At 37.6% G+C, this 12,872-nt stretch overlaps 1 protein-coding gene across 4 annotated transcripts in view; it reads left to right on the forward strand.

Moving 5' to 3' along the window:
• LRBA (LPS responsive beige-like anchor protein) overlaps nt 1-12,872 on the forward strand; it is a 372,621-nt gene that overhangs the window by 189,188 nt on the left and 170,561 nt on the right. For all 4 annotated transcript variants that reach the window (XM_069012817.1, XM_069012818.1, XM_069012820.1 and 1 more), the window contains exon 37: nt 6,326-6,450. In XM_069012817.1, coding sequence (XP_068868918.1) covers nt 6,326-6,450 — 125 coding nt within the window. The remainder of the gene's footprint in view (nt 1-6,325; nt 6,451-12,872) is intronic.

Genomic DNA, 12,872 nt, shown 5'->3' on the forward strand with positions numbered 1-12,872 from the left:
CTGCAGGGTGAACAGGTCACTGATATAAAACAGAATAAAAACAATGAACTCTAATAATCCCAGCTAGTTACTGTGATTTGGTTTAGCGTGGCCACACAAATGCTGACATGAATGCAGCTGAGAGGGAGAGAGAGTTGAACTGTAACAGGTTGTGCCACTGAAGAAAGTATAGGTAATGTAGGCAGCATTCCAAAGATCTCAATGCACTTATCAGGATTTAATTAATCTTTAATGTTCTGAAGTAGATGCATTATCAGTGAAGTGCTGTGAAATACACACAGAGGGTAGCTGGCTGAGTAATATTTTAGCTGCAGCTTTGACTTAATACTAATCAAATCTTTTCCTGTGTGCTTTGGTAATACAGGCAAAGTGGGAATCAGGAACCTGAGGTACTGAAAAAGTAATTTTCCCTACTGCTCCAGTACTCTGATTTAGGTTTGCCACATGGCAAACATTCGTGCATGGGATCTCTGCATGAAATGTGGAACTTGGTAGTGCTGCAGAGAACTTGCTTGTTAACATCTTCAGTGTTTGCTTTGCCATCATCAAGGTCAATGTTCTATTTTCCAAAGTGCGTTACGTATTTTTGATTATGTTACAAGTCAGTAATACATCTAGATACATACAAGACATTTTTTAGATAAATGTTTGTTGACAAGTGGATAGTAGTATGCTCATTGCGTGCTCTGGTGTAGCTTGCTTTTTTAGACCACAGTTTGTGAAAGCTCATTACAAGAATATTGAAGTGCTTCGGAAAATGTTTTACTTGCTTTCTGAAATGACATTTTATCGAGTCTGTTAGTGGAACATACCTCGCATTTTACTATTGCATGCAAAATATGAGATATTTTAATTAATATTCTGGACATACAGCTGAATGGAAATGCAGTGGAGTTCAGTTTGCAAGATCAGGCAGTCTCTTACATTACATGATGCCCTGCAGTGTGCTGGAGGTACTCCACCAAAGGTTTTGCAGTATTTTCCAGAACTTCAGCACTTTCATCTTTGGATTGACAATCAAATCAATGCTGAGGGATGGACAGATTGAGGGCAGCCCTGCTCAGAAGGACTTGGGGATGCTGGTGCATGGGAGGCTGAACATGACCCAGCAATGTACCCTCAGAGCTTTGCCCTCGGAAAGCCAAACGTGTCCTGGGCTGTGTCCACTGTGGGCAGCAGGGGAGGGAGGGGATTCTGCCTACAGTGCTGCATCCAACTCTGGGGCTCCAGCACAGGAAGGACATGGACCTGTTGGAGCAAGTCCAGAGTGCCATGAAGATGATCAGAGGCATGGAGCACCTCTCCTGTGAGGAAAGGCTGAGAGAGGTGGGGCTGTTCAGCCTGGAGAAGAGAAGGCTCCAGGGAGACCTTGTAGTACATTCCAGTACCTAAAGGGGCTACAAGATGGAGGGGGACTTTTTACAAGAACATGGAGTGACAGGACAAGGGTAAATGTCTTCCATCTTAGAGGGCAGGTTTAGATTAGATATTGCAAAGAAATTCTTCACTGTGAGGGTGGTGAGGCCCTGGCACAGGTTGCCCAGAGAAGTTGTGGATGCCCCATCCCTGGAACTGCTCAAGGCCAGGTTGGATGGGCCTCTGAGCAACCTGGTCTTGTGGAAGGTGTCCCTGCCCATGGCAGGGAGGCGGGAACTAGATGATCCTTAGGATCTTTTCCAACCCAAACAGTTCTGTGATTCAAATGCAAATGTTTATTGTTGGGGTTTTTGTAGGTTTGTTTTTGTTTTTTGAGTTTTTTTGAGAAAAATGTTTGTGTCTATTGCAGAAGATACCTGGTTTGAGCTCTTGAAGCATTTTACATGGAAGCAAAAAGTTGTAGATGTAGACCAAGAAGTGTTCCTGATAATCTGTCTTATCTTTTCTTTAAAGTTGTGCACCCCTATTTGTGTTCTTTGATTGCTTTTTTGTGTGATTTAGAAGGAGTACCTGATATTCTGCATTTGATGACCCATTGCAACCAAAGTGTGTAATAAATTATAACCAGAAGTTGGAGTAGGCATGCAGCTGGTGATGGAGAAATTGTGGAGCTGCCTTCTTTTAGATTTCCTTTCAGATCTGTGCTGCTGTTCCTGATTCATGAGTGGTGTTGCCACTCTGTTTTTGGCTGTCCATGAAACTAATTTAGCCTAAGTCTCTGTGTTCAAGCATTTGCACCTTAGGAATTGTCATCACTGATTGATTGCTTTGCTGATGGTCTTAGTGAAGAGACCAAGGATTGATTAGGTTTGGAGATTGACTCACCTGCTTAACTCTACAGTTAGAGTTCTGACAAGGAGTGTGTAATCTCAAAATTTATCTTGGTATCTTCACGTAGGCATTTCTGCTTTTGAGTTTGTTGTGATTGCCTTTTGTGGAAGTGGGTTTTCTTGCCTTTAAGGCTAGATAGCCTTCTGGATAGAAGAGGTCTTTTAGAGCTCTAGACATCCTCTGTCTCTGAAGATTTCTGTTACACTGTGCTCTTTTGCCTTTCTTTCAATTTCTTTGTTTCTCTTTTCTGTGCTGTATTTGTTTATTTGCTACTTCTCTCATCTAAGGATCTGAATGGAGGCTTCTGTGGTGTGCTAAAATCCATTCTCACTTAACTGGTAGCCTGACTACAGCCCTAAGACCTGTCAAACTATTGCTTTTGTAGGTTTGCATTTTCATTCCTCTTCCCTACCTCACACAGTCCCTTTGCAACCCACACTGGTGTGTTGATTGTTTCTTTTCTGGGGTCTTAGAGATGGCAGAGTATCTTGAAATACACAATGGGTAAGACATTACAAGAAGTAATTCTTCAGCAATTGCATGATCCTCTTGTCGTTCTCTGGTATGGCTTAGATTCAATTTAAGTCTATAAGGTATGAGGACCATAGATAATTCCCATGCCTAAAACCTCTTTGATATAAGACCATAATAAAACTATACAGGACTTGGTATGTTTTGTCTCCAATTGTCCTAATCTTTGCTAGGAAATACAGGTTTCTTGACCTGGGACTGGAGATAAATGAGCATTTAGACTTTTCCTCACTGCCCACAGTGAAGTGACTTTTTTTTCATGCCACAAAATCCTGAGGAAGCAGGTTATATTGGTCGTTCTAAATTTGATCTCAAATCTGTACAATTTTAACAATTAAGTGAGTTGCATGGGAATGAGAGGCAGGTTTTCTCTCAATTCTGAGTACGTCGCCTGGTAATTTGGGAAACTTTTGAAAAAATAAAACAATATAATGGTTGTACTATTTGAATAAAACAGTATAAAAGCTTTGTTTCCATTCAGTCAATATTGTTACTAAGGAACCACTAATTACTGTGTATCATGTTAGAGGGGGCCCTGACAAATCCATGCAAATCATATGATTTATAATTCATAAATCCCCGATCCCCTGAGCAATGTTGCTCTTGCACTTAGACTAATTGAGTACTTATGTTCATCGATCCAGTCCATATAGCACCTTTAGTCCATATGGCAGCCTTTCCTGCGGGGCCGGAAACTCCTGTTCTCAAACCTCCCCTGTAGATGCCATACTGTCCCCAAAATCTGCCTCCTTGGCCCTTTGCTTCACAGTCCTTCAGTCTGTCAGCAGTCAGTTCTGCCCGAATCAGAGCAATATTTCTGTCTGTCTCCCCCTGGTTGCAGAGGCACAAAGTCAGCGTGGTGCAGCACTGCCTTTTGGGGATGGGATTGCAGTGGTAAATTGCTCTTACTAGTAAGGCAATGTGCTGGAGTAGCGGTGTGGTGTACTGTTTTATATTGGTTCTAAAATGCATTTTTCCCAGTGGCTGCTCTCAAAAATGGCTCACTGGTAACAATTAGTCAACACAGGTGTTTATTTTTGGCTTTGCAGGGTTTTGTTGGATGCTTTTCTATGTGTGAAGAATAGATAATTATTCTTTTTTTTCCCCTCATAAAGCAGTGGTTGCCAATACTTACAAATACTCAAATACACAGTCTAATAGTGGTTACGTTGTTGTGTGTGAATAATCAGTGCACCACTGAAGGAGATAGACTCCTATGCAAATTTTGTATGCAGAACTGAAAATAAAAGTAAGGGGCTAAAGATATATTATGTTTCAGGATAATACTTCATGCCTGGTCATTGTTACCTATTTTCCTAATAATTTTAGCATAGTTTTGTAATGTGCTGTAATTGTAATTGTTATCCAGAAGAATGGCACCACTTAATTCTATCAAAACTGCGGCGAGATAGATGAATGACAAATTAATAATTTACCATCTTTGCATAATACTGTAGCCCAGAACACCAGCAGGATTGATGGCAGAAGAGGTTAACAAATTTTAGCGGCTTCCATTAGCTTTTCGTTGTCATATGTTTGTGGTGCGGGCTGAAATAAGCTTTGTAGGAGATCCCAGTCCAGGGAACTAATTACTCGTGCCGATTGCCACCCTGATGAATAGACCCTCATTGTATCATTCCCCTGAAGACGAGGAGCAGGCTGTGATTCACGACTGCATCCTGGCTGATATTTGATAATAATTTTAACAGATAAATGTAGGAAGGCAGAATGATGAAGTGCCTATCCATGCTCTACGACTATCAAAGGCATGCACATAGCCAGCTGTGTTCTGCCTTTTTTCTATAATCACTAATGGAGAATTTTAAGTTATTAATCGACCTTTGAATAAACCCATATCTTCCTGTATTTTGTAGTTTTTCTTTGGTTAATTATTCCAAAATCATTGGGGCTTGTAATCAGAGCATCCCAATTTTAGTGTGATTGTAATACAGACAAGTGTGGAAACAAGATACTGGGGAATTTGATTCCAATACTTCAGTATTTTTCTGAAATTAAGCAATTAGAAAGAGGAAGACTAACACTGTTAGTTAGACTGTTAGACTTTGGTGTTAGAAATAAGCATAGAATTTTAATGAAAAATGTGAAGACAGTCTCCATTTTTATAAAATTATTTTCAGTCAGAATTTTTAATGTCTACAAATTGTGTTTGAGAGTAGTGCTATGCAAATCATTCTGGCTTTTATCACTATGTTTGCTTGAAACCTTGATTTACCTTAAATAAAACTAATTTCTTCCTTTAAACCATAGAACTACGAATGTAGATACCAAGTATTTTTAACATTGTGGTCTGTAAATTAGTTGTGCCTATTCATTTGTCAGTGTTGACAGGTATACTTTCTATTAGCTCCTGGATCAGAAATGGAATATATATCTGCATTTTCATCTATTGTTTTAATACTGGCTCTATAAACAAACAAAGTCAGTGTTTTTTAATTTGAACGTACACATTTTCAGGATACCATGGCTATTCTTTGCCTCAGGCATTTTCTGTTTATTTGCCCTACCTTAAATTGTCTTTTTTTGTACATTCTCTGGGCTAAAATACTATTTTACAGTGGCATTCAGTCATGATCATCTAAGCAGATAGTAACTGGCACTTATATATGACCGTATTAAAAAGATCTACATATGTTTGGAGCGTAAAATGGAAAATAATGAATTTGATATAACCTTTTCTATATGTAATTTTTTAAAAGTATGCTTTCTATGTCGCAATTATTACACATCATAGCATGTAGTTTTTAATTAAATGTAAAAACACAACTACATAAACCAGAAATGGAATCTGATTTGCTGAAAATAGATTGCTGTTTCACTCTCCTGGAATGGTTTATTTAAAAACAGTAAATGGAAAAGAAATGCATTTTCTTGTGTTGTTCTAAGCCTCAGGGGCTAAATGTAATGAATATTTTAAGAGATTATTTTAATTAAATTCCTGCACATCTAAACAGAGTAATATTTTATTATCACATACATAACCATGTAACTGAGGTATTCATTAAAGTTAACACTTTCTGGACCAAGAATTCATGGCATGATTTACTGACCTTGTGCAAAAAGGCACAAATTAGGAAGAAAAATGAAGGGGGACAGACTTTGATTAATATAGGTAATGCTATACCATATTTATAATAGCCTTTTCCCTATTCTGGTTTATAAATGCAGTCACTGAGAAAGGTGCCCTGCTGAGGCTGAAATGAGGCTGAAATCGGAGCACATGCCACTAGAGTGTGGGGAAACTGATCACACTGTCAGCAATTCATTTCAAAATGATGTATTTAGTGCTCATTTCACCTTCCAAGAAAAAAGGGAAAGGAGTTCCTTAGACTGGAAGGTGATATTGTTATTTTCAAGGACATACCTAAGTAAAAGATTGCAGAAAGGGGGGGAGGTTAAAAAAAAAAAGGCAAAAGCAGTGCAAACAAGGAGAGCTTTATGCAGAAATTCAGCGCTACCATGCTGGTTGATAATTGCTAACATATGTGGCTCCTCTGTTTCATTGTAGTCGTCCTCGTGAGTTCTGGCGCCTCGACTACTGGGAAGATGACTTGCGGCGCCGGCGACGATTTGTGCGTAACCCCCTTGGATCGACACATCCTGAAGCGACACTCAGGGCAGCCGGAGAGCATGGTCAGTGTAAAATCTGCCTCCTGCCACCAGCAGCAGGTTACAGGCCGTGGTGGGAAAGGCTAGAGCTTCGTCCTTGTAGGTTGCTAGCAAATGGTCCCAAAGCAAAGCCTTTTGGCGTTGCGTTTCAGGCGTGTTTTCCATACAGAGATATCCTGGGATTCCTTCACAGCAGCAACGCTGGTGTTTGCTGAGCCCCTTCTTTCCATCTTAGCTGGGCTGGCACATTGTGCATACCTTGCATACAACAATTACAGTCCTTACTAGGCTGAAGAAAAGTGGATGCAATTTTGCCATTAATCCCTGGACAGACTTCTGTGTAAATTACCTGCTTATACTTCAGTAACTTCAGAAGAAGATTTTTTTCCTGTTCAGAAATCCACAGCGATTATTTCAGTTAGCATATGTCTGCCTATTGTTACAGACATATGAAAAGAAAAGTAACACTTCTACAGGCTAAACTGTGCCTCTGCTTGTGTTTAAGTCCTTGAGTTTTTCTGCAAGAATTTGATATGGACTAAATAGTAGCAAATGCTGACGTGTAAAGTATTGCTCAAGCAGCAAAATGGTAATGATGGTTTTAAAAAAGGAGATTGGTTTTTTTAACAGTTATTACTCTTCATTTTATAACCTGGGATCAGTCAGTTATAAGATGCTGTGTCCATTCTAGAGAGGAATCTATTTACAGAACTAATACAATAGTCAGTTTGAGAATTCTATAGTAAATTGAAATATAAACAACCAAACAAAACCACACTCAAAGCCAGTGAACTTTGGAGTTTAGTACAGAATTTTATGTCTTTGGTATCTCATGAGGGTACAATGATAAGGTAGAAAAATCTTGCATTTAAAAATAATTTGCTTATAATTAAAGCTGAGTACTCTTCACCTTGAAGGCACATGTCGTGGAGCAAGTAATTTAAATTTAGTTTGTTGTTTTTTTTTTTTTCTTTTTTAGCTTGTGAATTACTGCATGCATATGTGCCTATGTATGCACACACAAACTGTGTGGAGGGATACATTTTATGCTAATTTTAGATTGTTAAGGGTGTTGTATGAATGTAGAAGAACATCACTGTCGTAAAGTTGGTTTCCGTCAGGCATCTTAACCTCTTGCACTCAGCCTTAAAGAGCCATTTCTGGAAGAAAATGTCTACAATATGTCAGCTGATATAATGCCAAATGTGACATCAGTCCTCTGAAATAAATGACCATACAGAGAATAGTCAATAAAGTGATCTGAAAGCAATGTTTATAGAGCCTACATCTTTGACTATAGAAAGAGGAATAAGATGTAGAATTAATTAACCCTCTTTTTGCTTTGAGGCTTATTGTTCTTAATATTATGTGTTGTTCCTACACCATGGACTTTAGGGCACTAAGGTTTTTTCTGTTTAATACTCCATGGATGAACAACAACTGCCCCCCCTTTAATATTATGTGTACTTCTAAGTTAAATAGATCTTGTCACAGTTTGATGTATTCTGCTTGTATTTTTGTATTTAATCTTTATACTGTTTATCAAAATTTAAAAAATATCTTTCTTTTTACTGAAAAATATTTAGAGCAACCATTTAGATTTGCATAACTTATCCTTCCATAAGTTAACACACAGTAATGCAATTATTCATATTTCATAATAATGTGATGTTTTCTTGAATCCATGCTGTATTTCAAGGGCTGTGGCTTATAATCAGTTTGTGATTGACAGGACAACAGTTTTGGTCAATAGAAAAGAAGAGGGAATAAAAGTAGCCCTATTTCATAAGTAGCTAATAGGCATAGCTGGTAACTAGCCCTGGTAATTTAAATAGACCTAATTGTTTTCTGTCTGCCTTCCTATTTGGATTCTGACATCCCTAACAGTCTTGTATTATATTTCATTTCCTGATGTTGTTTTGTTCTGAGTTTTCATACTGCCTTTGTTATCTGTGTTCCTTCTGGTTTTTCATCTATCCAGTGAAGATTTTAGCTTACCCTAAGTCATTATTTAATGTGATTTCTGAAATTATAGATAGTTGCTGTCTGCCTGTGTGTACACATGCAACTGTCTTCTTCCAAGACCTTCCACTGGCAAGGTGTAAGAGAGATGACCAAAGTATAAATTCAAGTTCAACTGGAAATTATATATAATGTACAGGAATGCAAAGATAGTTGGGATTTTTATTTTTTCATTTTGGGTTTGGCTTTTTTGGTGTGGGTGGTTTTTTTTTGTTTGTTTGTTTGTTTTGGTTTTTTTTTTGTTGTTGTTGTGGTTTTTTGTTTGTTGGGTATTTTTTTTCATGACTTCTAAAAGATACAGTTGTCAGAAAGATCAACTGGAGTGGCCACTTGATCCATTTCCTTCTGATTTGTGTTTATAAACTTATAATATTAACCAATTTAATCTTAGAATTTCCAATTGTTCTCAGATTTTTTGAAACCAGACTTTCATGATGTAGACATCCTTAGGATTCGCAGAGTATTTGCCTCAGTATGTTATGATTTCATATCAATAATTTACCATTAATTATTCCATTTCAATTAATTATACATGCCTCTGAAGCAAAAGCATTTTTAGATCATGTGTAAAAGGTTCCCTACTGCTTATTTAAGGTTTTTTCAAAACATCACAGACCAAAACCTGAAATTGGACATAAGAGATTTTGCCAAAAGGGAGGCAGGGGAAAATAATGCATAAATAATGGAATAGTACAAGCAGTAACCATGCTTGATAACATGGATTTTAGCTCACTTTTATTAGAGGATACACATTATCAACTGTTTGGTGTCTTTCAAATACAACCAGATGTATTCTCCACCCCAGAGAACTCGCAGTGCAGGAATCATCCCAATTTGCAACTGTGAAAATGATTCAGAAACAATTGGAAGCCCAGATATTGTTCAGTAAAACCTAGAGAGAACAACAACAGTCAGATCTGTTGCAGCCTAGTTATGTGTCTTAGTAGCAAGAACCAATCTTTTCCAAGGATTGATTTGATTTGGAGGAGAACCTCTGGTGCAGAGGTGGCAGAATAAATACCTGAAGACTAATGTTCTCTGTTCAGACAATCAATACCAGCCCCATGACTATACTTCTGGCTACCTTCTAGTTAAAAACAAATTTTTTAATTCTGACAATTTAATTGCCATTCCCAAGTTCACATTAACTTGCTTGGGAAAAAAAGGCTTTAGGTAATTTTTCAAAGGGAAAAGGGGGAAAAAAAAAAGATCCTTCCAAACTGGCTATTTATAAAAGTCAGTCTAATGGTGTATTGTGGGGAAAGGAAAGAGAGGTGAAGGTGCTGTGGTAGAAAGTTTGGGATGGAAGGAGTTAACTCTTTTCTATTCTTCCTGTCACCTACTTTTTAGAAATGAAACCAAAATGCTTGTATAAATGTGAAGGGAAAAAAAAACAGTAAACCTGTTGGTATTTTGAAATTTATCCCAAAATGCAATATTTTGTGAGGAAATCTTTAGCTGCTAGAAAGTACCTTATCAAGCTTTTTAACAAGTGATTTATTGGGGGTTTTAATTGATGTTTGTTAAAAATGTGGGGAGAGGGGGATTAAAACAGTCTGTAGCATTTCCATCAAGGCAATAGGTGGAGTTCAGGGCTTTGTAGCTCCAAGGGACCAGCAGCTGGTCATCCCCAGTACTGCAGTTGACTGGTTAGTTTGGTTTGCCTCAACAAGAAGAATGAAAAAGAAGTCTTAAAAATTATGTTTAAAAAACTTGGTTTGCAAGTTGTTGGTTTTTCCATTGTTATGTTTTTAAATAAATAGGGAGAGTAGAGGGAAGCTTCTGGGGGCCCTTTCCAAAAAAACCCCAACATAGTAAGGGGTTTTTTAATGCACCTTTTCTTTGAGTTGCTTTTCCTGGTATAATTGCCAGTTTAAAAAAAAACAACAAAAAACCAGTATCGTGCTTTCTGATACTTTATTTCTCAAATGGCTTTTAAAAGCTGTATTTTGCATATAAGTTTAAGTTATAGACAAACACTTTAAAATAATGTCATTCTAGGAATGCCTTAAGCTTGGTCAGCAATGTAAGACAAACTGTTATTTTTACACCCAAGTGTTACAGAGATTTAACTGGAATAAACACAACTCACTGCAGATGCTGAGATCCATTTGCAAAAAGCTTCTTGACGAAGCTGAGTCTCACAGGGTGGGCTGGGAAGGATTGCATGGGATTACACAAATGAGTTATAGTAATGAAGTTGTGTGCTGGCAGACTGTTGGGTTTAGGGCAATACATAGGCTGTGCCTGGAGATCTTGATCTTGGAAAGGTGTGTGGGAGCTGCAGGGTAGGAGCCAGAGTATCTGGTCACACCAACAGAGGCAGAGTGGTTAGAGAAGGCAGAGCAGGGTTTGTGACCTGAAATATGAAATCCAGTGTAATATGTCTGTGCTTATGTGGGAATGGAGTTGTCACATGGTGTCATGCTCCATCATGTATATCTAACCAGTAAATATATAAAGAGAACTAGACCATGGCCTACCTACATAAGTGCATTTTTCTACAGAAGAACAGGTGAATTCGTGTGGAATGTATTTTGTTCTGTGCAAGTACTCATGTGAGCACAACTGTGTTGGTTGCAGAGGTAGTGCTTTATTCACATCAGTACAGAAGGAGCAGATTCTGGTTCAGACTGTGATGTCTCATTGCCTTCCAGTTGCTGGTGTCTGCAGGTGTGTAGACAGGCATCTTCCTGTGCCTGTGTTTAAGCTGTATTTAAGTTTAACACACGTTTCATGCGTGCCAGGAAATATTGGTAGCTAACATCATATGCAAAGAGATGACAAAAATTTACAAAAATGGACTAAAATAATTTATGGTCTAAAATCTGATTTTGAAAAAGGCACATACATAAGATGTATGGGTTTGAATCAGCATAGTATCGGTAGCTGGGGAAAGAATTAAAATCTGAATAAGTGAAAAAGTAGGGCAATATTTCTGTTATCCAGACATCTTTGGTTTGGAAGCTGTTGTACTGATTTTATTTTTTCTTAAAGACTGAAGGACATAGTAACATTTTGCACAAGTTGTACTAAGTATAAAAGTATTAACCTTTGATCTTGGCTCTGAATTCAATCTTAAATAAGAATAGGCAGAGGGCTAGTTTGAAATCAGCATCTTCAGTATAACATAGATTCTAGCAGAGGAAGCAAAAAATGGCAGCTATGTACAGTGCAGATGAGGTTTTTGGAACAACAAATATGGTTTGCCTGCATTTAAAGAAAAAAAAATGAAAGGACCAAAAAGAAAAAAAAAAGGAAAATAATAAATTATCTTGGACTTCATCCTGAGGTGGTTTTGTTCTATTTTACTTTTTTTGATCTTCAAGAGAGTGCTGGTAGGGCAGTGAGTAAGAGTGCATGTGGTGTGTGTTAGTACACTGATGGTAATTTTACTGCTGCTAACTGAAAATCCTCAAGGGGGAGTTAATTACAGGAAAACCTTCCTAAATATCAGCCGCATATTTTCCATGACAAGAAGGTTTTTCAACTCACATTGAACAACTCCAGAATCTGAGTTATCATTATTTACATGAGCATATTTTGCAAGAAAGTGAAATTTTTGTTTGTTCTATGCAGTTAGAGCTTTACAGTAATTTTTTCAAGGCTTTCTTACAAGTAACAGATACTGCTAGGGCAAAAGGACCACATATAAATTGCATTTTATATTGTATGACAAGTTAAATTTCCTTTTATTTGTGTTCTTGTTTGTTTGGTTTGAGGTGGGGGTTTGTGTTTGCTTTTTGTTGTTGTTTGGATTTTTTTGTAAGGTCAAGGCCTAAATCAAAACCAGTATTTGGTCTTTTGGGGTTTTTTGTTGTTGTTGTGACGGGGTTTTTATACTTTGAGTTTTGGTTTTGGTTTTCTTTTTTCTTTTTGGTGAGTGGATTTCTGTTTTACTTTTCCACTGAATTGAAAAGTTTTATTATTTGCAATTTACATGCATATATTTACTTAAACAATTCAAACTTTATATATTGCCACCGGGGAGTCGCTGCCTTCTGTAAATGTTTGCAGATTAGCATATTTTTAGAGGAAGCCCGTGGAACTTCAAATCAAGTGTGGCAGCAATCAGAGCGAGCAGCCACCAGTGTGTTGAAGTTAGTTGGTCCTGATGTGTTTGGTGAATATTTTTCAAACACGGCTGTGCCATGGGTATTCTCAGTATATCTTTTAAGAAACAGTATTTTAATTTCCAACTTAAAAAAAAAAAAACAAAAACAAAACCCCAAAACCGGACACATACACTGCTGTGTTTTGGCATTATCACAGCAAAACTTACGTGTAGAGGGAGTAATTACCTCTTTCTTCCCCCCCCCCCTTTTTTTTTTTCCCTACTTTTTTCTTTTTTAATTTTTAATTTTTACCCCTCTTTTTTTTCCTTTTTTCTGCTGCTGCTTTGAGGTGGTGATTTGAATAAACCA

Source organism: Aphelocoma coerulescens, chromosome 4 (assembly GCF_041296385.1).
Source record: "Aphelocoma coerulescens isolate FSJ_1873_10779 chromosome 4, UR_Acoe_1.0, whole genome shotgun sequence".
NCBI classification, from domain to species: Eukaryota; Metazoa; Chordata; class Aves; order Passeriformes; family Corvidae; genus Aphelocoma; species Aphelocoma coerulescens.